Below are 25,418 nucleotides of genomic sequence, written 5' to 3' on the forward strand. Positions count from 1 at the left end.
CAACTCCTCCAACCCCTTAACCATTTTAGTCGCTCTTCTCTGGACCCTTTCGAGTAGTACCATGTCGTTCTTCATGTACGGCAACCAGTGCTAGACGCAGTATTCCAGGTGAGGGCGTACCATGGCCTGGTACAGCAGCATGATAACCTTCTCCAATCTGTTTGTGATCCCCTTCTTAATTATTCCTAGCATCCTATTTGCCCTTTTCACCGCCGCCGCACTTTCTTACCCTAAGACAGCCCATCAACTACCTTCAATTCCGGAACAAACTGAAGACACACCTCTTTTCACTGTAGTCACTTTCTTACCCTAAGACAGCCCATCAACTACCTTCAATTCCGGAAGGAACTGAAGACACGCCTCTTTTCACTTTCTTACCCTAAGACAGCCCATCAGCTACCTTGAATTCCGGAAGGAACTGAAGACACGCCTCTTTTCACTTTCTTACCCTAAGACAGCCCAACAGCTACCTTGAATTCCAGAAGGAACTGAAGACACGCCTCTTTTCACTTTCTTACCCTAAGACAGCCCAACAGCTACCTTGATTTCCAGAAGGAACTGAAGACACGCCTCTTTTCACTTTCTTACCCTAAGACAGCCCATCAGCTACCTTGAATTCCAGAAGGAACTGAAGACACGCCTCTTTTCACTTTCTTACCCTAAGACAGCCCATCAGCTACCTTGAATTCCAGAAGGAACTGAAGACACGCCTCTGTTCACTATAGTCACTTTCTTACCCTAAGACAGCCCATCAACTACCTTCAATTCCGGAAGGAACTGAAGACACGCCTCTTTTCACTTTCTTACCCTAAGACAGCCCATCAGCTACCTTGAATTCCGGAAGGAACTGAAGACACGCCTCTTTTCACTTTCTTACCCTAAGACAGCCCATCAGCTACCTTGAATTCCGGAAGGAACTGAAGACACGCCTCTTTTCACTGTAGTTTCTTTCATAAGAACATAAAAGAATTGCCGCTGCTGGGTCAGACCAGTGGTTCATTGTGCCCAGCAGTCCGCTCCTGCGGCAGCCCCTAGGTCAAAGACCAGTGCCCTAACTGAGACTAGCCTTACTTGCGTACGTTCCGGTTCAGCAGGAACTTGTCTAACTTTGTCTTGAATCCTTGGTGGGTGTTTTCCCCTACGACAGCCTCCGGAAGAGCGTTCCAGTTTTCTACCACTCTCTGGGTGAAGAAGAGCTTCCTTACGTTTGTACGGAATCTGTCCCCTTTCAACTTTAGAGAGTGCCCTCTCGTTCTCTCTACCTTAGAGAGGGTGAACAACCTGTCTTTATCTACTAAGTCTATTCCCTTCAGTATCTTGAATGTTTCGATCATGTCCCCTCTCAGTCTCCTCTTTTCAAGGGAGAAGAGGCCCAGTTTCTCTAATCTCTCGCGGTATGGCAACTCCTCCAACCCCTTAACCATTTTAGTCGCTCTTCTCTGGACCCTTTCGAGTAGTACCATGTCGTTCTTCATGTACGGCAACCAGTGCTAGACGCAGTATTCCAGGTGAGGGCGTACCATGGCCTGGTACAGCAGCATGATAACCTTCTCCAATCTGTTTGTGATCCCCTTCTTAATTATTCCTAGCATCCTATTTGCCCTTTTCACCGCCGCCGCACTTTCTTACCCTAAGACAGCCCATCAACTACCTTCAATTCCGGAACAAACTGAAGACACACCTCTTTTCACTGTAGTCACTTTCTTACCCTAAGACAGCCCATCAACTACCTTCAATTCCGGAAGGAACTGAAGACACGCCTCTTTTCACTTTCTTACCCTAAGACAGCCCATCAGCTACCTTGAATTCCGGAAGGAACTGAAGACACGCCTCTTTTCACTTTCTTACCCTAAGACAGCCCAACAGCTACCTTGAATTCCAGAAGGAACTGAAGACACGCCTCTTTTCACTTTCTTACCCTAAGACAGCCCATCAGCTACCTTGAATTCCAGAAGGAACTGAAGACACGCCTCTGTTCACTATAGTCACTTTCTTACCCTAAGACAGCCCATCAACTACCTTCAATTCCGGAAGGAACTGAAGACACGCCTCTTTTCACTTTCTTACCCTAAGACAGCCCATCAGCTACCTTGAATTCCGGAAGGAACTGAAGACACGCCTCTTTTCACTTTCTTACCCTAAGACAGCCCAACAGCTACCTTGAATTCCGGAAGGAACTGAAGACACGCCTCTTTTCACTTTCTTACCCTAAGACAGCCCAACAGCTACCTTGAATTCCAGAAGGAACTGAAGACACGCCTCTTTTCACTTTCTTACCCTAAGACAGCCCATCAGCTACCTTGAATTCCAGAAGGAACTGAAGACACGCCTCTGTTCACTATAGTCACTTTCTTACCCTAAGACAGCCCATCAACTACCTTCAATTCCGGAACAAACTGAAGACACACCTCTTTTCACTGTAGTCACTTTCTTACCCTAAGACAGCCCATCAACTACCTTCAATTCCGGAACAAACTGAAGACACACCTCTTTTCACTGTAGTCACTTTCTTACCCTAAGACAGCCCATCAACTACCTTCAATTCCGGAAGGAACTGAAGACACGCCTCTTTTCACTTTCTTACCCTAAGACAGCCCATCAGCTACCTTGAATTCCGGAAGGAACTGAAGACACGCCTCTTTTCACTTTCTTACCCTAAGACAGCCCATCAACTACCTTCAATTCCGGAAGGAACTGAAGACACGCCTCTTTTCACTTTCTTACCCTAAGACAGCCCATCAGCTACCTTGAATTCCGGAAGGAACTGAAGACACGCCTCTTTTCACTTTCTTACCCTAAGACAGCCCAACAGCTACCTTGAATTCCAGAAGGAACTGAAGACACGCCTCTTTTCACTTTCTTACCCTAAGACAGCCCATCAGCTACCTTGAATTCCAGAAGGAACTGAAGACACGCCTCTGTTCACTATAGTCACTTTCTTACCCTAAGACAGCCCATCAGCTACCTTGAATTCCGGAAGGAACTGAAGACACGCCTCTTTTCACTTTCTTACCCTAAGACAGCCCAACAGCTACCTTGAATTCCGGAAGGAACTGAAGACACGCCTCTTTTCACTGTAGTTTCTTTCATAAGAACATAAAAGAATTGCCGCTGCTGGGTCAGACCAGTGGTTCATTGTGCCCAGCAGTCCGCTCCTGCGGCAGCCCCTAGGTCAAAGACCAGTGCCCTAACTGAGACTAGCCTTACTTGCGTACGTTCCGGTTCAGCAGGAACTTGTCTAACTTTGTCTTGAATCCTTGGTGGGTGTTTTCCCCTACGACAGCCTCCGGAAGAGCGTTCCAGTTTTCTACCACTCTCTGGGTGAAGAAGAGCTTCCTTACGTTTGTACGGAATCTGTCCCCTTTCAACTTTAGAGAGTGCCCTCTCGTTCTCTCTACCTTAGAGAGGGTGAACAACCTGTCTTTATCTACTAAGTCTATTCCCTTCAGTATCTTGAATGTTTCGATCATGTCCCCTCTCAGTCTCCTCTTTTCAAGGGAGAAGAGGCCCAGTTTCTCTAATCTCTCGCGGTATGGCAACTCCTCCAACCCCTTAACCATTTTAGTCGCTCTTCTCTGGACCCTTTCGAGTAGTACCATGTCGTTCTTCATGTACGGCAACCAGTGCTAGACGCAGTATTCCAGGTGAGGGCGTACCATGGCCTGGTACAGCAGCATGATAACCTTCTCCAATCTGTTTGTGATCCCCTTCTTAATTATTCCTAGCATCCTATTTGCCCTTTTCACCGCCGCCGCACTTTCTTACCCTAAGACAGCCCATCAACTACCTTCAATTCCGGAACAAACTGAAGACACACCTCTTTTCACTGTAGTCACTTTCTTACCCTAAGACAGCCCATCAACTACCTTCAATTCCGGAAGGAACTGAAGACACGCCTCTTTTCACTTTCTTACCCTAAGACAGCCCATCAGCTACCTTGAATTCCGGAAGGAACTGAAGACACGCCTCTTTTCACTTTCTTACCCTAAGACAGCCCATCAGCTACACTGAATTCCGGAAGGAACTGAAGACACGCCTCTTTTCACTTTCTTACCCTAAGACAGCCCAACAGCTACCTTGAATTCCAGAAGGAACTGAAGACACGCCTCTTTTCACTTTCTTACCCTAAGACAGCCCATCAACTACCTTCAATTCCGGAAGGAACTGAAGACACGCCTCTTTTCACTTTCTTACCCTAAGACAGCCCATCAGCTACCTTGAATTCCGGAAGGAACTGAAGACACGCCTCTTTTCACTTTCTTACCCTAAGACAGCCCAACAGCTACCTTGAATTCCAGAAGGAACTGAAGACACGCCTCTTTTCACTTTCTTACCCTAAGACAGCCCATCAGCTACCTTGAATTCCAGAAGGAACTGAAGACACGCCTCTGTTCACTATAGTCACTTTCTTACCCTAAGACAGCCCATCAACTACCTTCAATTCCGGAAGGAACTGAAGACACGCCTCTTTTCACTTTCTTACCCTAAGACAGCCCATCAGCTACCTTGAATTCCGGAAGGAACTGAAGACACGCCTCTTTTCACTTTCTTACCCTAAGACAGCCCAACAGCTACCTTGAATTCCGGAAGGAACTGAAGACACGCCTCTTTTCACTGTAGTTTCTTTCATAAGAACATAAAAGAATTGCCGCTGCTGGGTCAGACCAGTGGTTCATTGTGCCCAGCAGTCCGCTCCTGCGGCAGCCCCTAGGTCAAAGACCAGTGCCCTAACTGAGACTAGCCTTACTTGCGTACGTTCCGGTTCAGCAGGAACTTGTCTAACTTTGTCTTGAATCCTTGGTGGGTGTTTTCCCCTACGACAGCCTCCGGAAGAGCGTTCCAGTTTTCTACCACTCTCTGGGTGAAGAAGAGCTTCCTTACGTTTGTACGGAATCTGTCCCCTTTCAACTTTAGAGAGTGCCCTCTCGTTCTCTCTACCTTAGAGAGGGTGAACAACCTGTCTTTATCTACTAAGTCTATTCCCTTCAGTATCTTGAATGTTTCGATCATGTCCCCTCTCAGTCTCCTCTTTTCAAGGGAGAAGAGGCCCAGTTTCTCTAATCTCTCGCGGTATGGCAACTCCTCCAACCCCTTAACCATTTTAGTCGCTCTTCTCTGGACCCTTTCGAGTAGTACCATGTCGTTCTTCATGTACGGCAACCAGTGCTAGACGCAGTATTCCAGGTGAGGGCGTACCATGGCCTGGTACAGCAGCATGATAACCTTCTCCAATCTGTTTGTGATCCCCTTCTTAATTATTCCTAGCATCCTATTTGCCCTTTTCACCGCCGCCGCACTTTCTTACCCTAAGACAGCCCATCAACTACCTTCAATTCCGGAAGGAACTGAAGACACGCCTCTTTTCACTTTCTTACCCTAAGACAGCCCATCAACTACCTTCAATTCCGGAACAAACTGAAGACACACCTCTTTTCACTGTAGTCACTTTCTTACCCTAAGACAGCCCATCAACTACCTTCAATTCCGGAAGGAACTGAAGACACGCCTCTTTTCACTTTCTTACCCTAAGACAGCCCATCAGCTACCTTGAATTCCGGAAGGAACTGAAGACACGCCTCTTTTCACTTTCTTACCCTAAGACAGCCCATCAGCTACCTTGAATTCCGGAAGGAACTGAAGACACGCCTCTTTTCACTTTCTTACCCTAAGACAGCCCAACAGCTACCTTGAATTCCAGAAGGAACTGAAGACACGCCTCTTTTCACTTTCTTACCCTAAGACAGCCCATCAGCTACCTTGAATTCCAGAAGGAACTGAAGACACGCCTCTGTTCATTATAGTCACTTTCTTACCCTAAGACAGCCCATCAACTACCTTCAATTCCGGAAGGAACTGAAGACACGCCTCTTTTCACTTTCTTACCCTAAGACAGCCCAACAGCTACCTTGAATTCCGGAAGGAACTGAAGACACGCCTCTTTTCACTTTCTTACCCTAAGACAGCCCATCAACTACCTTCAATTCCGGAACAAACTGAAGACACACCTCTTTTCACTGTAGTCACTTTCTTACCCTAAGACAGCCCATCAACTACCTTCAATTCCGGAAGGAACTGAAGACACGCCTCTTTTCACTTTCTTACCCTAAGACAGCCCAACAGCTACCTTGAATTCCAGAAGGAACTGAAGACACGCCTCTTTTCACTTTCTTACCCTAAGACAGCCCATCAGCTACCTTGAATTCCAGAAGGAACTGAAGACACGCCTCTGTTCACTATAGTCACTTTCTTACCCTAAGACAGCCCATCAGCTACCTTGAATTCCGGAAGGAACTGAAGACACGCCTCTTTTCACTTTCTTACCCTAAGACAGCCCAACAGCTACCTTGAATTCCGGAAGGAACTGAAGACACGCCTCTTTTCACTGTAGTTTCTTTCATAAGAACATAAAAGAATTGCCGCTGCTGGGTCAGACCAGTGGTTCATTGTGCCCAGCAGTCCGCTCCTGCGGCAGCCCCTAGGTCAAAGACCAGTGCCCTAACTGAGACTAGCCTTACTTGCGTACGTTCCGGTTCAGCAGGAACTTGTCTAACTTTGTCTTGAATCCTTGGTGGGTGTTTTCCCCTACGACAGCCTCCGGAAGAGCGTTCCAGTTTTCTACCACTCTCTGGGTGAAGAAGAGCTTCCTTACGTTTGTACGGAATCTGTCCCCTTTTAACTTTAGAGAGTGCCCTCTCGTTCTCTCTACCTTAGAGAGGGTGAACAACCTGTCTTTATCTACTAAGTCTATTCCCTTCAGTATCTTGAATGTTTCGATCATGTCCCCTCTCAGTCTCCTCTTTTCAAGGGAGAAGAGGCCCAGTTTCTCTAATCTCTCGCGGTATGGCAACTCCTCCAACCCCTTAACCATTTTAGTCGCTCTTCTCTGGACCCTTTCGAGTAGTACCATGTCGTTCTTCATGTACGGCAACCAGTGCTAGACGCAGTATTCCAAGTGAGGGCGTACCATGGCCTGGTACAGCAGCATGATAACCTTCTCCAATCTGTTTGTGATCCCCTTCTTAATTATTCCTAGCATCCTATTTGCCCTTTTCACCGCCGCCGCACTTTCTTACCCTAAGACAGCCCATCAACTACCTTCAATTCCGGAACAAACTGAAGACACACCTCTTTTCACTGTAGTCACTTTCTTACCCTAAGACAGCCCATCAACTACCTTCAATTCCGGAAGGAACTGAAGACACGCCTCTTTTCACTTTCTTACCCTAAGACAGCCCATCAGCTACCTTGAATTCCGGAAGGAACTGAAGACACGCCTCTTTTCACTTTCTTACCCTAAGACAGCCCAACAGCTACCTTGAATTCCAGAAGGAACTGAAGACACGCCTCTTTTCACTTTCTTACCCTAAGACAGCCCAACAGCTACCTTGAATTCCGGAAGGAACTGAAGACACGCCTCTTTTCACTTTCTTACCCTAAGACAGCCCATCAGCTACCTTGAATTCCAGAAGGAACTGAAGACACGCCTCTGTTCACTATAGTCACTTTCTTACCCTAAGACAGCCCATCAACTACCTTCAATTCCGGAAGGAACTGAAGACACGCCTCTTTTCACTTTCTTACCCTAAGACAGCCCATCAGCTACCTTGAATTCCAGAAGGAACTGAAGACACGCCTCTGTTCACTATAGTCACTTTCTTACCCTAAGACAGCCCATCAACTACCTTCAATTCCGGAACAAACTGAAGACACACCTCTTTTCACTGTAGTCACTTTCTTACCCTAAGACAGCCCATCAACTACCTTCAATTCCGGAAGGAACTGAAGACACGCCTCTTTTCACTTTCTTACCCTAAGACAGCCCATCAGCTACCTTGAATTCCGGAAGGAACTGAAGACACGCCTCTTTTCACTTTCTTACCCTAAGACAGCCCATCAGCTACCTTGAATTCCGGAAGGAACTGAAGACACGCCTCTTTTCACTTTCTTACCCTAAGACAGCCCAACAGCTACCTTGAATTCCAGAAGGAACTGAAGACACGCCTCTTTTCACTTTCTTACCCTAAGACAGCCCAACAGCTACCTTGAATTCCAGAAGGAACTGAAGACACGCCTCTTTTCACTTTCTTACCCTAAGACAGCCCATCAGCTACCTTGAATTCCAGAAGGAACTGAAGACACGCCTCTGTTCACTATAGTCACTTTCTTACCCTAAGACAGCCCATCAACTACCTTCAATTCCGGAAGGAACTGAAGACACGCCTCTTTTCACTTTCTTACCCTAAGACAGCCCATCAGCTACCTTGAATTCCGGAAGGAACTGAAGACACGCCTCTTTTCACTTTCTTACCCTAAGACAGCCCAACAGCTACCTTGAATTCCGGAAGGAACTGAAGACACGCCTCTTTTCACTTTCTTACCCTAAGACAGCCCATCAGCTACCTTGAATTCCAGAAGGAACTGAAGACACGCCTCTGTTCACTATAGTCACTTTCTTACCCTAAGACAGCCCATCAACTACCTTCAATTCCGGAAGGAACTGAAGACACGCCTCTTTTCACTTTCTTACCCTAAGACAGCCCATCAGCTACCTTGAATTCCGGAAGGAACTGAAGACACGCCTCTTTTCACTTTCTTACCCTAAGACAGCCCAACAGCTACCTTGAATTCCGGAAGGAACTGAAGACACGCCTCTTTTCACTTTCTTACCCTAAGACAGCCCATCAGCTACCTTGAATTCCAGAAGGAACTGAAGACACGCCTCTGTTCACTATAGTCACTTTCTTACTCGTCACCCCTCCTTCCTAATCCAACACTCCTGTAAACAACGTAACTTAAGAACTTAATCTAAATTTTATTATAAACCCCATAGATTCCTTACAGAAAATTGCAGTATATAAGACATTGTATTGTATAATAGCAATTGCTGATATAGAATTCATGCCTAGTGCTCATCAGCCCATTCTACACAAGTTGAGTTCAGAAATCATAATAAAACTGGAAATTGCCCTCTAATTGCCACATATGCTACCGCCATCCTACCAACGCATATGTTGCCCTCACACAAAGACTGCCAGCTCCTCTGCAGATTTATTTATTTATTTAATTCATTTTCTATCCTGTTGTCCTCAAAGAGTTCAGGGTCTAATATTAATATACATAAAATACAGTTTGATGGTTAAAATTTGCCATAGTTATCCTTACGGTGCAAGGTTTTCAGTACAAGTTTTATCCTAATTTGACACAAATATCGTTACAGTGTATGATACAAGTTATTCTTATGTGACACATGCTGGTTCTGGTACCAATATACATTTCTTTGTAGTCTATCGGTCAAGGGCAGGGGTTTAGGTGAAGAAGTAGGTTTTTATTGCTCTTCTAAAACTGAGGAGTCCTTCAAGGGATCTGATCTGTTGGGGCAGTCGATTCCAGTGGCCCAGTATGAAGTGAGAGTAGGACTGTCGCTTTGCAGTTTTTCAGTTGAAGGGAGAGAGTGTTTTGAAGTGTATTTCATCCTGGGAGCGGAGGGACCAGTTCGGCATGTATGGAGGAAGCTTAGTCGTCAAGTAGCCCACCGCCATGTCGTGCAAGGATTTGAACGCTAGCATCAGACCCTTGAAGACACATTTGGCTACGGGCAATCAGTGAACCGACGCTAGAGCCTGAGAGACAGGGTCGCGGGCACGGAGGTTTTTTTAGAAGACTGATCACCGCGTTTTGAACATGCATACATAGACGAAAGCACTCCACTTACCTTCTTATAGACAGCAGCCATGATTCCCGTCCGCACCCTCATTCCTAGCACGAAGCAGCCCTGGAAATACTGTTGCAGGCACAAGGACTGAATCAAAGCAGTCGCAAACAGTAGGATGGCATAGAGGTAGCCTTTCCATAAAAATTCCGTATTGTCCTGCGTAAACTCCACCATCATTCTGTAAAATAAATACAAAACACGTAATGCTGAACAATTTCTGTTTGTAAACTAATGATATCCAATTGTATGTTCCATATTCTAATTTAAAATGATATAGTCCACAAATCTAATATAATAAAAGCCTAAACTGCGCATGCGCACTCCCACCGTGTGTTCCGTTTTCCGTGCGCTGTAGGGCACCACAGGTAGGAGTGCGCATGTGCGCTAATCTCTCTCTCTCTTTCTCTCTTCAAGGCGGATGTCGGCCTAAAGTTAAAAGGGGATAGATTCCGTATAAACGTAAGGAAGGTCTTCTTCACCCAGAGAGTGGTAGAAAACTGGAACGCTCTTCCGGAGGCTGTTATAGGGGAAAACACCCTCCAGGGATTCAAGACAAAGTTAGACAAGTTCCTGCTGAACCAGAATGTACGCAAGTAGGGCTAGACTCAATTAGGGCACTGGTCTTTGACCTAAGGGCCGCCACAGGAGCAGACTGCTGGGCACGATGGACCACTGGCCTGATCCAGCAGCGGCAATTCTTATGTTCTGTCTTCTTAGACGTTCAAAAACTCATTTCACTGCAGTTTTGAGCTGAAACACAGAAAGCTTGGTTTTCATTCTCTCACATGTTAGGATTCTTCTGTGTATATCCTACTTCTTTTTGAATTCCATCACCATTTTTGTCTTGACCACGCAGGCATCCACTATTCTTTCATGAACCATAGAAACATGGAAAACGATGGCAGATAAAAGCCATATGGCCCATTCATATCATCCGCTGTCTCTTAAATGTTGCTAAAGCCCATGAAGATCTTGGAAAAAGTGCAGGAGGACTTTGCGAGGCTGGGGATCCAAATTAAATTTAATATGGGCAAGTGCAAAGAGATGTACAGAGAGAAGAATACCTTAAGTTATAGTTGCATGATGCTAAGTTCCACACTAGGGGCTCCTTTTACTAAACTGAGATAGCGTTTGTAGCGCGCACTGAATCGCCCCGCTTGCTAAACCCACGCTACGCAGCTAGCACTAACGCCAGCTCAATGCTGGCGTTAGCGGCTAGCACACGTTATAACCACTATCGCAGTATAGTAAAAGGAGCCCTAGGTGTCACTATCCAGAAAAAAGGATCTAGGTACCAACATGGACGATACATTGAAATCTACTGCTCTGAATGTGGTGGTGGTGAAAAAAGTAAACGGAATTTTAGGAATTATTAAGAAAGGGATAGAAAGTAAAGCCATGAGTATCATAATGCCTCCATGTGTTGTGCGTTCTTTGCTGCATTTCAAAATAGCTACAGCAGAATCAGACAAGGTACATAGCAGGGCGATTAAAATGACTAAGGGGATAGAACTCTTATATGAGGAAATGCTAAAGAGATTAGAGATTGCTGAGGCCTATCAAATAATAATAATAATAATAATAATTTTATTTCTTATATACCGCCAAAGCCATAGTAGTTCGAGGCGGTTTACAACGAAGAAGGGCTGGACAAACAGCGAAAATGGTACAATGGTGCAATCAGAGAAAATAGGTGGCAGAGAAAAAAATGGTACAAACAGAGAACAGTGGTACAATCGGTGAAGAATGGTACAATCAGCGAGATAGTTACAATCATGGCAAAAAAAATGGTACAGGGAAGAAGGTCAAGACAATCTGCGTAAAGGACATGGTGAGATAGAAGGGGCCAGGGTAGGGCATAGGGGTCTTAGGGTGTGAATCGGGTGAAAAGGTTAGTTTTTAGTAGTTTCCTGAAGTTTAAGTAGGATGAAGTGCGTGAGATGATGTGGGCCAGCCAGTTATTGTGCTGACCTGCTTGGAAGGCAAGAGTTCTGTTTAGATATCTTTTGTAACGGCAGGTCTTTAGGGTAGGGTAGCTAAACAGGTGGGTTCTACATGTGAGTTTGGATGGGCGGTCTAGGATAAAATGGGATATCAAGTAAAAGGGGGCCGAGCCAAGGATGGATTTGTAACAGAAACAGGCAAACTTGAATTGCACTCTTGCTTCCAGGGGTAGCCAGTGAAGTTTGTGGTAGTAGGGAGTTAATCAAGAGTGGAGTAGAAAGAGAAAATGCAAATCAATTATTTGTGATTTTCCCTGATGCAAGGGCCTCAGGGAGAAAGAGTTGAGGGCTGCCTTGATATTAGAATTTACAATCTGACATGCCTTCTGAGACAAGCTACAGATTGAGAGGATGGCATTTCGGCATTTTGTGACTTAGAATTAGATGAACAGATAAGGAAGCGATATAGGGCTCCTTTTACTAAGGTACACTAGCATTTTTAGTGCATGCACGAAATTACCGCGTGCTACACCGCATGGTAATCTTCTAGAATAATGCCAGCTCAATGCTGGCGTTAAGGTCTAGCACACGCTATTCCTTGCGTTAAGGCCCTAACGCACCTTAGTAAAAGGAGTCCTTAGTTTGCCCTAAATTTTTTCAAGCAGCAGCTAAACAACACATTAATTAAACCAGCCCAATGAGCATGGCACGTAGCCATGAAATGTTATGGTTTGCATCCTGTTGTTCAGTCTATCCACCCGTAGCAATTTTATATGTAACTCTTTGTTTAACAGATAACCAATGATGTGATTTCAGTACGGTTGTGACATTATGATAACGGCCTGCCTTATACAAAATCTAATTGCTGTGTTTTGAAGGTTTGCAGTTGGATTGGTCACCGTTGGAAACAGGATGCTGGGGTGGATGAACCATTGATCTGACCCAGTATGGCTATTCTTAAGTTCGTGTATATAATATGTACCTGATATTATCCCAGCTGGCCACTATTCCCTTGAACTAGCAAATGGGTTCTAGACTATCCAGGTACCAGTTTAACAAATATTTACAAGTCCATTTCAAGCTAAGAGGGACCTGGAGGAAATGTCTTTTGATGTCTGTGGGACTCACTTCAGCAGCTGAGGGTTCACAAACACCAGCAAGTCATACACAAGTTTGAAAATGGCTGCTTTCAGCAGAGACATAGAAAACGTTTTCAGCAGGGTTTTCACAAGCCAGGACTTGGTGAAATCCTCTTTAGACTTGTCTGGGGTCTTTTTCTTCTTCTTTTTCTCTTGTTTTTCTTCCTACAAGCCAAATGTGAAATAGTCAGTGAATAGGATAATTTTTTCTGCCAGTTTAATTGAACAAATAAGAAATTCTACACATGGACCCTCATGTCTTAAGGTCTTCAAGGACTCTACTGAAGTGTGCTAAGTTGTTGCTCCAAACCCATATTAACAGCTTAACTTATGGCATATTAGGGTTCAAAAACTCTGCAATAACTGTTCAGGGAAGTCCCAGCATTTTGTAGAGCAAAGTTAGCTATTGAATGTTAATGGCACAGCAAATAATGTGGAGTGCAATTAATTACACACAATAATAACCCGCTGTATTAAGATCTTGCCCTTTCCATGCCAATTGATAGCAATTTACATATTGGTTGCTTGTTGCAAAGATCAGTTAACCCATGTAGGGCCGTATTCTATATAAGGCGCCCCAAAAAATCATCAGCGATAAGAATTTTTAAATTTATTTTCTTTTTTTAATTTGTCGGCCGCTTAAATCTAAGCGATTTTCCATAAAAACATACACAATATTATAACATACATCATGTATGTCGGATTATGATTGTTAGAGCAAAGCTTTAACAATTCACAGTACTAAAATAATACTATATTGCAGTACAATGTCAGGCCCTTCGCTGGTTTCTAAATCTCCCAAGAATTCAAACTATAATCAAACACAATGACTATACATTTCTCAATAAAGTAAAAAGTATCAAAATTACAATGTCAGAATCATAATTCTCTGTTCTTTACATCTTGCAGAATAGCTGTAGCATAACCAATGTCCTCCCCCCATTTGTCACATAAACGCATCCACAAATAATTGTGTTCTCAGCATTTTCTTAATGGCGCTTAGCATGATTCTATAAAAGGTACAAGCGCCTTATAGAATTGTAATAAGTGCTAGTGTCATAACTTTTAGGCGCACCCGTTTAGGCCAAGAAAAACCAGGCCTAAACACCTGCCCCTAATTTGTGCATGCATCAGGCGTATTCTGTAACAATGTGCATAAGTTTTAGAAACGTCTACGATCCACCCATTCTCTTCCCCTGGTCACTCCCCCATTTCAGATTCTCGCACTAGAACTGGTGTGTAGCACTTTATAGAATACCAAGTTGTGAGCATAACTTCTAACTGGTGCCAATTAGCATCAATTATGAGGTATTAATAACCATTTATCAGCGCCAATTAGGCTTGTTAAACAATTAAATTGTTCACGCTGATCAGCTGTGCACACTGATTTCAGTGCACCACTTAAGGCGCTAGATACAGAATTTGGGGGCCAAAGTGTATCATAAACAGGTTGCATATATTATTATCAATTTGAATCTGACACACATTTTATTTACCTCAAAAGGATGAAGACATGTTTTTGCCAATTTACTCTAGTGGTCTATTATGGGAATTTCATGTGACTTACCATTGCAGAACTGGCAATCTACCTGCTTAATTTTGGTGACCACTTATAGAATTTGCTTCAAATTTTTTTTTTTTTTCCATACAGGAAGTGCTGGTTGATGTTTTTACTTTTATGTTATTTTTTTTTTTTTTTTGTATATCATTTTTATTGAGGTCAAACAGAGGAACAAAGGGCATAGAAAAAAAAAGTATAGAATATGGAGGTCTAGGGGGGACTTCCGTGGGGGGGGTAGGGGAGTCTGTGTGTGGGTGGTATGGATGTGGTTGATTGGGGTGAGAGTGGGAGAGTGGCTGGGGATCTGGGGGTTGGGACGGGTTGGTTCAGTGGTAGAAGGGGGACTGGGGGAGCTGCAGGGACTTTGCGGTTGTTTTGCTACTATTTCACTGGAGACAGACCTAGCTGGGGGGTTTGTGCTCTGGATTGTGGTATATTCGTTACTCAATGGGTACAATGGTGGCTTTTCCTGCTTAACAGCTATGGTTAATTTGATGTTGATGGCATCCATTCCCCAATACTTTTATGTTATGGTTGTTATGTGGGTTTTGTATTTTGAATTTGTTGTTATTTGTGTTATATTTGTAAATTATTTTCAACGGTTTTTTTTTTTAAATAAATAAATTCCATCAATAAGTCAAAGCAGGGCTGTAGCCTAAGGACAGTACAGTTACATCACATCGAAGTGTGCGTGTTAGATAATAACTGCAAGCTAGAAATGTGGTTTTAAAAGGCTGTGGGCTCCTTTTCACGAAGGTGCGCTAGCGTTTTTAACGCACGCATCGGATTAGCACGCACTATAGTGCGCGCTAGCCAAAAAACTACCGCCTGCTCAAGAGGAAGCAGTAGTGGCTAGTGCGCGTGGCATTTTAGCGTGCGCTATTCCGCGTGTTAAGGCCCTAACGCGCCTTCGTAAAAGGAGCCCTGTGTGTATATCTCTGTTGGCAGATATTTACCATCACTAGAACATCCTGACTCAAAGACTTGTTCAGCCCATTGACTTCATTTCTATGTTGCCTTTGAGAGCACCGCTTCCTGCGCCTTTTCTCCAACTCCCTCCTGGCCTTTTTCACGGCTTCCTGCATGTTTTTCTCAAAGAGCCTGCATATTGTCTGAGTTTTGTTGTCTTCATTTAAATCCCAGAGATGATCTAGCTCCAGAGGTTTCTTATAACCTTGGATGACAATTCTGCGAAAGAGGGAAAGCTGCAGATTAGATCTTGAAATATTCCAACAGTGAGGTATACTTGTAAAGGCAGAAGCTGGGTTTCCATCCAGAAAGAAGCAGAATGTGTACCATATATTGTATAGTTTCATTCATTTAAGAAGCCTTCTATAAGGAGTTAATCATTTATTCAGGGTTTTCTGTTCTGCATCACCAGGCTTGTACGTAAATAGAAATACAGCTAATAACATCACAGTATAGAGGAAAATGTGGAAGGTGTCATAACATAGAGAAATGTAAAAGTTTTAGATCTTAAATGTTTTATCAACACTTTAGAACATTAAGCACTCTTTAAGTAAGCAATTAATGGTACTGCCTAAAGACAGAAATAGTGCAGATGAGTTTTCCTAAAGCTTGCATCCCCCTATGCTGCAACACAAAAAAATTCATCACCGTTCCCATCCCCATGGATAACTACGGAAAACCATCCCCATATCATTCTTTAAGGAGAGAGGGAAGAATCAGGATATGAATGAGTACAACCATTGACCCTCAAGCCTTGCATTGAAGAATGCTGGTGTAGAAGGAATGAGGTTGAGATAGACACTACAGAATGACACAGGATGGTTAGAACATAAGACCATAAGCATTGCCATATTGGAACAAACTGAAGGTCCATCAAGCCCAGTATCCAATTTCTAGCAGTGGCCAACCCAGGTCCCAGAAACAAAGAGAAGCAACATTCCAGAGCTGAGATTGTGATGTCATAATGCCTCATTCCACCAATGCCTAAAAGCCAGCCTCATCAGTGATGTCATAATGGCTTCATTATCCTATACTTGACTCACACAAGAATCAGAGTATGAATAGGCACAGCCACTGACCCTCAAGCCTTGCATTTAAAAATGCTGGTGTAGAAGGACTGAGGTTGAGATAGACACAAAAGAATGAGACCAGTTAGAACATAAGACCATAAGCATTACCATACTGGAACAGACTGAAGGTCCATCAAGCCCAGTATCCTGTTTCTAACAGTGGCCAACCCAGGTACCAAATACCTGGCAGAAACAAAGAGTAGCAACATTCCAGAGCTGAGATTGTGATGTCATAATGCCTCATTCCACCAATGCCTAAAAGCCAGCCTCATCAGTGATGTCACAATGGCTTCATTATCCTATACTTTACTCACATAAGAATCAGAGCATGAATAGGCACAGCCACTGACTCTCAAGCCTTACATTGAAGAAGAACTGAGGTTGAGACAGACACTAAAGAATGACATGGGATGGCTTCCCATGGTTATCTGCGGGGATGGGAATGGTGATGAATTTTGTCACCGTCTGGACTGCTATACTCTGATTCAGAACAAAGAGCTCTTAAATGATGCTAACACACAACAGTTTAGGTATACAGGCTCCTGCCACTGCAGCTCTAGGTGTTAGACCACTGAGACAGAGTGGAAACTAAAAAGGAGGTCCAGCCAGCATCAGACACATAACATAACACTCCATTTGTATACCGCAAACACCCATAGTTCCATGTGGCTAACTTAGAGAACTGAGCATTCACAGAGAATTACAAAACAACAGTGGAAACATACATTACATCCACATTATTCCCCCCACCCCAAATTGCATAAATGAATAAGTTTTTAACATTTTCCGATAATGATTATAAGATACGGATGCTCATATTATAGAGCCTAGTTTTCTCTCCCAACTAGCAGCCTGAAAAGCCAACATCTTTTCCACATATTTCACTTTAGAGCAGCCCCTTACAGTAGGAAACATTTAAAAAGCAAATAAACGTGAAGGACGTATTGAAAGCAAATTGATCAATGACAATAGACCATAAAGCGCCTTATAACAAAAACATCCAAATTTGAAAACTACCTGGCCTCTATCAGAAGCCAGTATAGTTTATGAAAATAAGGAGCGATCCTTCTTTTTTTTTTTTTCAAATTAAAAATCAATCGTACTGCAGAGCTCTGAATTAACCACAGTTTCCAAATGCCTCAGTGATGCTATTCTGCTTCATAAGGGGATTCCCTTTAGACATGAATAGGCCCCCCAAAGGCCTGTAATGAACAGAGACTTTCAGATGTTTATGGCAATTACTGTATCTGCGGTAAGATATCTAAAATCAATTATGAGACTATAGAGCTCAGTGTCATTCATTATTGTGTTTACAAATTGAATAAAAAAAAGGAAACTGCAAAATACCACTTGTTCACCACTACCTTTATTACCTGTCCCTCAAAATATTGCTTATAATAAAGGTCTTTTGCTATGGATTAATGCATGTTATCTGCAGCAGGGCCCATAGAATTAAAATAGGTCCTATGGCAGCTAACATGGACTAATCTTAGTGAAAGATCCAGGGATGTGAAGCAAGGGGGACACAAGCTCCTCCTCTATTCCATATGCACAATACCTGTTGAACCAGTTGAAAGTGATTCTGCTCAGGAAGGATGCCGTTGTCTCTGGGTTCTAAATAACAAAAGAAAAACAATGAACCCATGCAAGCAAATTAAAGTTTTCAGTTTCAGTTAAAAGTATAAAACATAACCCAATCAAACGAAGAAATAAACAAGTAGATATCAGGTCTTCTGATAAAAATATCAAATTTTTTTTGATACCGTGGAATAGATCTTTACATCCCATCCATACTAAGAAGGCATAGATTTGCTGTCTATGTTTGGGTACTTGGTCCTGTTGTAATTGTAGACACTGACTCTGCTTCTCTATCTCTGTGTATATCGACCATTGAAGACTATCAGAGGAACAGTTAGCTATCAAAATTAACAAAGTAAGCTAAAATACTAAAATAAAAATAAAACTTACTGCCCAACTTTTCTTTATGATTTACCCCTTAGATTAGGGTTACTATATAGCTCCAGAAAAAGGAGGCCAGATTGAGACATCCCAGTTTTACTTCCATCAATCTGTCCATCAATGGAAGTAAAATCCAGATGTCTCAATCTGTCCTTCTTTTCTGGAGTTATATGGTAACCCTACCTGAGATGTTTTGCTTTCCTCCAGATTCTTGCTGGCCTCCCTGACACTTTCTATCTCTTGGAGTTCACAGTCAGATCAGATTTAATAATACTCTTGTTGAGATTTGGATGTTCTTTATCTCTATTGGCCAAATTGACAAAGAATGATAAATCATCTGGACCAGATGGTATATATTCCAGGGTAATGAAATAACTCAGACATGAAATTGCTGATCTGCTGTTAGTGATCTGTAACCTGTCGCTAAAATCGTCTGTAGTACCTGAAGATTGAAGGGTGGCCAATATTAGACCGATTTTAAAAACTGTTCCAGGGGAGATCCAGGAAATTACAGACCGGTGGGCCTGACTTCAGTGCTGGGCAAAATAGTGGAAATATTTATAAAAAAATAAAATTGAAGAACAGGTAGACAAACATGATTTAATGGGACAGAGTCAACATGGGTTCAGCCAAGAGAGGTCTTGCCTCACCAATTTGCTTGACTTCTTTGAAGGTATGAATGAACATGTGGATAAAGGTGAACTAATTGATGGAGTGCATCTAGATTTTCAGAAAACTTTTGACAAAGTTCATCATGAAAGACTCCTAAGAAAATTAAGAGTCATGGGATAGGAAGCAATGTTCAGTTGTGAATTAGAAACTGGTTATTGGACAGAAAACAGAGGGTGAGGTTAAATAGCTATTTTTCTGAATGGAGGAAGATAAATAGTGGAGTGCCACAGGGATCTGTATGGTAGTGGGACTATTTAACTTATTTACAAATTATCTGGAAATTGGAACGATGACTGATATGATTAACCTCCCCCTTTATCAAGCTGCGCTGCTAAGCAGTGCGAGCTACATACCTAGCCGCCCATTCTAATCCTTTCAGCAGCTCAGCATTTAGTTTGTGCTGCTTGGCAGCGCAGCTTCATAAAAGGGGTGGAGGGAGTAAATTTGCAGATGACACTAAACTGTTGAAAGTTGTTAAAACAAATGCAGATTGTGAAAATTGCAGGCAGAACTTAGGAAATTGGAAGAGTTCAAATGGCAGATGAAATTTAATGTGGACAAATGCAAAGTGATGCACATTGGGAAGAATAACCCAAATCATAGTTACCAGATGCCAAGGTTCATCTAGGGCAGTAGTCTCAAACACACGGCCCGGGGGCCACATGCAGCCCGCCAGGTACTATTTTGAGGCCCTCGGTATGTTTATCATAATCACAAAAGTAAAATAAAACAGTTTCTTGATCATATGTCTCTTTAGCTATAAATTTCAATATTATTATTAAGACTTAGCCAAAAGGAAAGATTTATAAACTATAAAGAGTTTTACCCCATGCAAAATTGCCATTTCTTTAATAAGACATTAACTATTTTTTCTGAGGCCCTCCAAGTATCTACAAATCCAAAATGCGGCTCTGCAAAGGGTTTGAGTTTGAGACCACTGATCTAGGGGGTTAGCGCCCAAGAAAAGGATCTGGGTGTCATTGTAGACAATATGCTGAAATCTTTTGCCTAATATGCAACGGTGGCCAACAAAGCAAACAAGATGCTAGAAATTACATTCAAACCTCGGTTTGCGAGTAACACAGTTTGCAAGTGTTTTGCAAGACAAGCAAAACATTCTCAAAAATCTTGCCTCGCAAACCGAGCTTTGACTCGATATGCGAGACATCGCTCACGAGAACCGGCATTGTCCCCCTGCAAACTGGCATTGCCCGCCCAAATCCTTACTGAGATCGGGCACCAGCATGCAGCACCAACCCACAGGAGGTGCTGGTGCCCAAAGAGCCTACTGGTTGCCGCTGATTCTGCTGGGCCTTGAGTATCTGCTCATGCTCAAGGCCTTCTGGCTTCCGCTCCGAGATTCTAATGAGATTCTCGATGTATTAAGATTTACAAAGACTAGGGGACACTCGATGAAGTTGCAGAGTAATACTTTTAAAACCAATAGGAGGAAATATTATTTTACTCAGAGCATAGTTACGCTCTGGAATGCTTTGCTAGAGGATGTGGTAAGAGCAATTAGTAATGTAGCTGGTTTTAGTAATGTAGCTGGTTTTAAAAAAGGTTTGGACAAGATCCTGGAAGAAAAGTCCATAGTCTGCTATTGAGACAGACATAGGAGAAGCCCTGGATTAGTAGTATAGAATGTTGCTACTATTTGGGTTTTTGCCAGATACTTTTGACCTGGATTGGCCACAATGAAGATGGGATACTAGACTAGATGGACCTTTGGTCTGACCCAGTAAAGCTATTCTTATGTTCTTATAAATTCAAAAACTACAGACTCCCACTGTTAGTGCAACTGAATGTGTGGACACAATGGCCCTGATTCTACAAAGTGCGTCCCGATTTTAGGCAGCTGTAGGCATCCTACAGCTGTCTAATCAGCCAATCGGGATGCACGTTTTTTAAAAAAATGCTCCCCAGGAAGGCCGCCTATATTGAAGGCGCCTCCGGGAGCCTAGGAAGGCCTGCAAGACGCCTAAGTTCGCCTAAGGGCCTTAGGCGAACCTAGGCGGCCCTATGCATCTCCCTAGTAGAGGAAGAGACGCTTACAATGTAGGCAAGGGATCTCTCTGCCACTATAAGTATAGCGGCCGCGGCCGCCTGTCCAATTGCTGGCAGGAGGGTGCCCAACCCCTCCTGCCGGAAGATGCCCCCACTCCCCCCGACACTACCGATCGCCGGCAGGAGGGTGCCCAAACCCTCCTGCCAGAAGATGCCCCCCCCGACACTACCGATCACCGGCAGGAGGGTGCCCAATCCCTCCTGCCGGAAGACGCCCCCCCCCCTCCACACACCCCCACGCTAACAGCCCCCAAACCTCCCCCCCCACCAAACTAACCTTTAATTGTTGGCCAGACGGGTCTTGCCTGTCCAGCCGGCAGGCCCCCCTCGTCGAAATGAGGCGGGCCCGCCCCTTCCCGGCCCATCCCGCTAAGCCTAAGGCCTGATTGGCCCAAGCTCTAGAAGCCTGGACCAATCAGGCCTTAGGCATAGAGGGTCCGCCCATCCCCACTAAGCCTAAGGCCTGATTAGAGCCTGGGCCAATCAGGCCTTAGGCTTAGTGGGGATGGGCGGACCCTCTATGCCTAAGGCCTGATTGGTCCAGGCTTCTAGAGCTTGGGCCAATCAGGCCTTAGGCTTCGCGGGATGGGCCGGGAAGGGGGGAAGGTGTGTTTCTTACTAAGAAGGAAGGGTTTTATATTATTGAGGAGTTGGGAAAAGGGACACTCTCTCATCAGTGGGGTTCAGTGGAAGAAAAAATCTTCAATTAAAGGGTTAGCTAAGATGGGGTATTTCAGGCCATGTGGATATTAAATTTTTGTGTTCTTATCCACGTTAGTACTAAGGCCAAGGTCGCTAGTGCTGTTTGCACTTCTCTACATCGGGACAGGCAGTCCCACAGCTGCCCGACCCAGCCAGCTGAGAGGGTCCTTGGAGAGGATCCTTAAACACCGGAGCAAACGCGAGGGAGCCTGTCGCTAGTGCTGTCTGCACTTCACTACATCGGGACAGGCAGTCCCGCAGCTGCCCGACCCAGCCAGCTGAGAGGGTCCTTGGAGAGGATCCTTAAACACCGGAGCAGCCGCGGAACATGGCCCGCGGTCGCGAGCCCCGGGTCGTGAGCTGAAGGGGCGTGGCTAAAGGGGCTTGCCCCTTCGGAGCCTAAGAGGAGCAGGGAGCAGGGTTACCGAATCTTCAATATGGGCAAGAGGAAGGCCAAAGCAATACCATCTGCTGGAACAACTGGCCCGATGGATCGTCATCTCATGGTCCCTATTTTGCCACATGCTGAAGAACAGGTAACTCCTAACATTCAAGCTGTCTCCTTATCCTCTGTGGAACCAACACCACCTCCTCAACCATTATATTCCTCACGGTTAGAAGAATTTCCTTCCCCTTTTAAGGAAGGAATAATTTCTTCTTCCCCTCAATTGTCTATATTATCTGGACTGGAGGTTTCAGGACAATCCTTGCGGCAAGCTAAAGAACTAATCCTAGTACAGATGATTACTGGGCAAGGCTCAGACGTTCTCCCCAGGGATAAAGTGATCACTCTAAATGATGTTTGGCTTAGCATTAATAGAATAGAGTCATCACTACAAAAAACCGTTTTGAATTTATGTCAATTTTCATCCGATACAACAGTGAAAATTAAAGAACAAGATATTAAAATTGGAGAAACAGCTGTGAAGTTAGAAAAATTAGATCAGGTAGTAGGTACTTTACAAGCTAGTGCTGTTTCCAATATAAAGGATAGTGTGATGATACATGCTAGATTAGAAAGAATGGAAAATTCTATCAGGGTTAAAAATCTTCGCTTGTTAAATTTTCCAATCACACATTATCTGTCCCCAATGGAGCTCTTGAGAATGTATTTGAGGGAGATATTACATTATACTAAAGTGGAGACCTTTGAGGTTGATAACCTCTATTACATCTCAAGAGACTCCAAGGAAAGGGCAGATGAAGGTGAAATGGATAAAATAGTGGCACCTGAAAGTTTGAATGTAACACAGTTTTTGGAATCATCTAAAGACATAATAGATAAGCGAGCAACTCTTCTCGTGACCTTCAAGACAGAGCTTGATAAACAAGATATTTTAAAATTATATTTTTTGAAAAAACAAGAGATGTTTTGTGGTCAACGGGTGATAATTTTTCCGAATGTCTCTAGACAAACTCAGTTTAAAAGGAAACAGTTCCTTCAGCTAAAGTCCACGGTTTTGGCAGTTGGAGCTACTTTCTTTTTGAAATTTCCATGCAAATGCCTGATCTCGTATGGAAGTGATAAATATGTGTTTTATGATCCAGCCCAGTTGGAAGATTTTATTAAAGAGAAACCTTTGTTGAAAGTTTAATTTCTAGTAATGATTTCATTTTTGGAGGATGATGTATAATATATATAAATGCCATTTGCCTGTTCCTAGATAGTAGACAGATAGATTTAATGTTTTAGTTTAAAATACTGGCGATCAGCGATAATGTGGACTAGGACACGGTTGATAAATTTTCTTATATGTTTTGTTGTTCCTTATATGGAATTTTGTATTTCTGTGGTCATTCATGAATGTTTGTTACTAAGGTATTGTAATGAATAATCAAATAAATAAAGAAAAAAAAAAAAAGTACTGAGGCCAAAATATCAAAGGCAAACTTTACTGTGCGCTTGATAAAATATTTTGTATAGCATGTGAAGTCCCATTTCAATGTTTCCATAACATTTTTACCAAAGTGCAGAATCAAATCGTTTTACTGTGAGTATTACTGTGTGAGGAATATTGCCAATACTGCTGGGCCTGGAAGGAGGGGTCCAGCTTGAGGGAGTGAACACCCCAGTGCAAGAACAGGATGGAAGGGGTCTTCTAAAAGTTCCAAACCAGGGCTGCAGTGTCTGGAAGGAAGGAGTTTTCTAGGAGAGTTCCTAGCCTGTGGCTTCAGTAAGACGGGGCAAGGTGGAAAGGCGATAGTGCACAAGTAAGAGTATGGAAATTGGGTCTGCTAGGAGCTGGTCACTATGAATGTTATCAAGGGTAAGTTTATTGAGTCTAGGCTTTGGAGAACTTAAGAGAGTGAAGCTCTGTGTACGAGTTTCATTTCAAGTACTCCTGTGTTTGCTTACCATCTGCGACAATAACAGACCTTTGGTATCTTTTGGTTCATAAAAGACTTTTGCTTTGACTGACCCTGTCTGCTGAATGTATATGTGAAAACTCCATGCCTGGCCACCTTCCAAGCTACTACATACTGCTTAGACCTCATCATGTAGGGTTTTTCAATATGGTGAAAGCTTAGACAAGATCACTTATACAAGTATTTACATAACATAACTTTATTCTCCTCTAGTGCCACAATTAGATGATTTCAGGGCGGTTTACACTGAAGAGAGCTGGACAATCAGCGAAATACAAAATACAAATAGCGAGAATACGACAATTTCCTAAGAGTAGTCAGAGTAGAATTATTATTATTAATATAACTTCTATTTAGGAAATTAATTTATCAAACAGTACAGTCTTAATTTCTTTCCGAAATGCTCCATAAGACAGCTTGGCTCCAATGATGTAATTACCTAATCAGGACTGCTGCTTACTTACTTGCTGGTGTAACAATGAAAGGGACACTGGCTGAGAGGAGCTGCCAAAAGGAATCCGTTGCGGTCTTCTTCCTCTTTGCAGGGTGTCTGGATTTAGGCACCCTGCTTCGTGCCATTGACATAAGCATTCCATGAGTAGCTGGGGAAATAGAAAGCTTTACCTTCTTTGCTGCTTCTTTTCCTTCCGAAGATATATCAGAAAAGGCTGAGATGACCCACATAATTATCTGAAGACCATAGGAAATGAAGAAAAGGCAGAAACGAGGGAGATCAGGAATCGGACCCTATAAAGAGAGAAAAAGATGAGCAAGCATTCTTCTCCTCTAACCCTTTTGATCTCACAGACCAGTGTTTCCTAACCCTGTCCTGGAGGACCACCAGCCAGTCGAGTTTTCGGGATAGCCCTAATGAATATGGATGATAGAGATTTGCATATAATAGCGGTGACAGCATGCAGATCTGCCCATGCATATTCATCTATGGTTTTTCTTGTTACATAGATCTTTTTGGACCCCTGTTCGTTTACAGAAGTTGGATAGTTCTAAGTCTAATAGATGCTGGCACTGTCATCTCAATGTAGGGACACTGGATCATTTACTGTTCTATTGTCCCTTGATACTTAAATTTTGGAGATCCATTTGGAGTCAAGTGAACAAAGTATTGGAAAATCCAGTGGCATTGTCGTACGATACCATGCTATTTGGTACATTAATGAGGGCTAAAAGCCAAATATCTTCTCATAATAACAAACGTCTCTGTATAATGACAGGGGTTGTCATACAGTTTATTTCGAA

At 43.3% G+C, this 25,418-nt stretch overlaps 1 protein-coding gene across 1 annotated transcript in view; it reads right to left on the minus strand.

Annotated features, from left to right (window-relative positions):
- ABCC2 (ATP binding cassette subfamily C member 2) overlaps positions 1–25,418 on the minus strand; it is a 133,853-nt gene that overhangs the window by 81,698 nt on the left and 26,737 nt on the right. Inside the window, exons 5-9 of the mRNA XM_033943489.1 lie at positions 24,786–24,908; positions 17,953–18,008; positions 15,312–15,543; positions 12,784–12,959; positions 9,713–9,890 (exon numbers count right to left, since the gene is read on the minus strand). Coding sequence (XP_033799380.1) covers positions 9,713–9,890; positions 12,784–12,959; positions 15,312–15,543; positions 17,953–18,008; positions 24,786–24,908 — 765 coding nt within the window. The remainder of the gene's footprint in view (positions 1–9,712; positions 9,891–12,783; positions 12,960–15,311; positions 15,544–17,952; positions 18,009–24,785; positions 24,909–25,418) is intronic.

This window comes from Geotrypetes seraphini, chromosome 4, assembly GCF_902459505.1.
Source record: "Geotrypetes seraphini chromosome 4, aGeoSer1.1, whole genome shotgun sequence".
In the NCBI taxonomy this organism is placed as follows: domain Eukaryota; kingdom Metazoa; phylum Chordata; class Amphibia; order Gymnophiona; family Dermophiidae; genus Geotrypetes; species Geotrypetes seraphini.